This window comes from Penaeus monodon, chromosome 5 (assembly GCF_015228065.2).
Source record: "Penaeus monodon isolate SGIC_2016 chromosome 5, NSTDA_Pmon_1, whole genome shotgun sequence".
NCBI classification, from domain to species: domain Eukaryota; kingdom Metazoa; phylum Arthropoda; class Malacostraca; order Decapoda; family Penaeidae; genus Penaeus; species Penaeus monodon.
In genome coordinates this window covers 40,184,810-40,187,309 of record NC_051390.1, presented here as the reverse complement: position 1 = coordinate 40,187,309, position 2,500 = coordinate 40,184,810, and the positions used below count along the sequence as shown (strand labels likewise).

Genomic DNA, 2,500 nt, shown 5'->3' with positions numbered 1-2,500 from the left:
AACAACAACAAAAAAGAGAAGAAATGAAAAGACAAAAACAAATAAACAAAAACTACAAATTCTCAGCTGCTGGGGGCTACAAGCTGTGACGTGAATACATGAAGACACCGATGACACGTCAACACTTCGAAAATCCGGTCAAGGAGGCTTTACAACGACATAACCACAAGGGAAAAACTGAAAAAAGAAGAAAGACAAAAAAGATAAAAGATAAAAGTGCAAGTAAACCAGTCCAGAATCAATACCGTGGACGTGACGAGTTTAAAAAGCGTTGGTTGGGTCAAGTCTTTTTTCATCGGACTTACCGCACCCTACAGAGACTTACACTTCGCTCGAATTTGTCTTTTGATCTTTGTTCCCAGCGCGCTCGTTCGCTAGGTTGTTTTCATTTAACTCGTGTTATTTGCTCGTTTTGGTTCACGGGTTCAATGATACGGTTATATATTGTAAAACACACACACACACACACACACACACACACACACACACACACACACACACACACACACACACACACACACACACCACACCACACACACACACACACACACACACACACACACACACACACACACATATCTGTGTGTATGTGTATGTCGAGTGGAAACCCGGGACCTAGCGATTGATATATATATATATATATATATATATATATATATATATATATATATATATATATATATATATATATATATATATATATATATATATATACATATATATATATACACACACACACATACACACGCCTGTGTGTGTAAGTCTGTACAAAAATGTGTTATTATCACCTGGTATTATCATGATAATGATATCGTCTACATCCCTGCTGTGTCAGGATAAGCGACTTGCCCCTGATTATAAGAATACGCCTGATCGACGATCGACTTATTAGGGCAAAGGAAGCGCGACCTGTGGTCTTGGCTTATCCAGCATTTCATCAAGATATATAATCCAGAGGCTTTCAGGTATCACCGATAGTTGCTGTGTCGCTGATGGCATTTGGCATTCATGTCGTTTTTTATCTTTTATTTTATGACATTTTTGTTATTAATCTTGTGTTTTTGTTTTTCTTCGTGTTATGATTGATTAAAAGACACAACTAAGCAAATAAACCTTATAGATAGATCATAGTCTACCAATGCCTTCAGCTAATCTTCCAACTGATATATATATATATATATATATATATATATATATATATATATATATATATATATATATATATATATATATATATTAATCGCTAGGTCCCGGGCTCCCACTCGACATACACATACACACAGATATGTGTGTGTGTGTGTGTGTGTGTGTGTGTGTGCGATTGAATTCGTTTTATTATTAATCAGATCGGAGCATTTTATTTATTTTTTTTTATTAATCGTTACTGCTATAAACATTATTGTTGCTGTTGTCACTGTAATTTTTTATCACAGTTATTATTGCTATTATCATAATCATAAAAATTCTATCACCATCATCATAACTTCCTACCCATCGACTGACCTCAACTCCTGTTCTCTTCACCCTTAACAGAGGATGACCTCGGGGGCTCAGGTCACGGAGGCCGGCACAAGCGAAGGGCATTCCCAGGGCCTCACTTCCACCCGACGTCTCCCACTAACGTCACGGCCCAGCTGGCTGCGCACGCGTACCTTCCGTGTCGCATCAAGAACCTCGGCAACAAATCGGTCAGTTGAACGCTCGCATAGTTATAGAGTTTTTTATTGTTATTGCTATTCTCTCTGCTCTCTCTCTCTCTCTCTCTCTCTCTCTCTCTCTCTCTCTCTCTCTCTCTCTCTCTCTCTCTCTCTCTCTCTCCTCTCTCTCTCTCTCTCTCTCTCTCTCTCTCTCTCTCTCTCTCTCTCTCTCTCTCTCTCTCTCTCTCTCTCTCTCTCTCTCTCTCTCTCTCTCTCTCTCGTTTCTCTGATTCCCTTTTTGTTGTTTTTTCCGTATTCTGATCCTCTTTTCTCTTGTTTTCATTCTTTCTGTTTTCAGTTTTTCTTTTTCTATCGTTACTTTTCTTCTTATTGGATTCTGATCATCAATATTTTTATTATTATTCCCTATGATTATTATTTTCGTTGCTATTCTTATTAGCATTATGATGATGATTATTATTATCCTATCACCATCCTTATGCACCTCAATATGCTTTTGCCTCTTACTGCTATCCTTTAAATAACTTGATTTTTACTTGCAAACATTTACAGGAATCGCCTGCCCAATATGTTTCAGTAGAAGAGGAAAAGGAAATGACAATTTCATACCATAACATCTTCGTTTTTGCTGGTGTAGATGTTGAAATGGAGGGTAAATAAGGGGATGTTTTATTTTGTTTTAATTGTTATGGTAAGCTTCTGATGGTAGGGTTTTGTGATAGAGGAGATAGGAGAGCGGAAAGCTGTTGCATGTACTGATATTTTTTCTTCTTCTGTAGTATGATTCATTTATTATTTTCTTGTCTGAATATCAAGTAACAAAAGAAATATCATAAAGATAC

General features: G+C 36.9%; 1 protein-coding gene across 1 annotated transcript in view; it reads left to right on the top strand.

Moving 5' to 3' along the window:
* Positions 1-2,500, top strand: part of LOC119573198 (zwei Ig domain protein zig-8-like) — a 27,735-nt gene that overhangs the window by 19,186 nt on the left and 6,049 nt on the right. Inside the window, exon 3 of the mRNA XM_037920299.1 lies at positions 1,534-1,688. Within this exon, the coding sequence (XP_037776227.1) occupies positions 1,534-1,688 (155 nt within the window). The remainder of the gene's footprint in view (positions 1-1,533; positions 1,689-2,500) is intronic.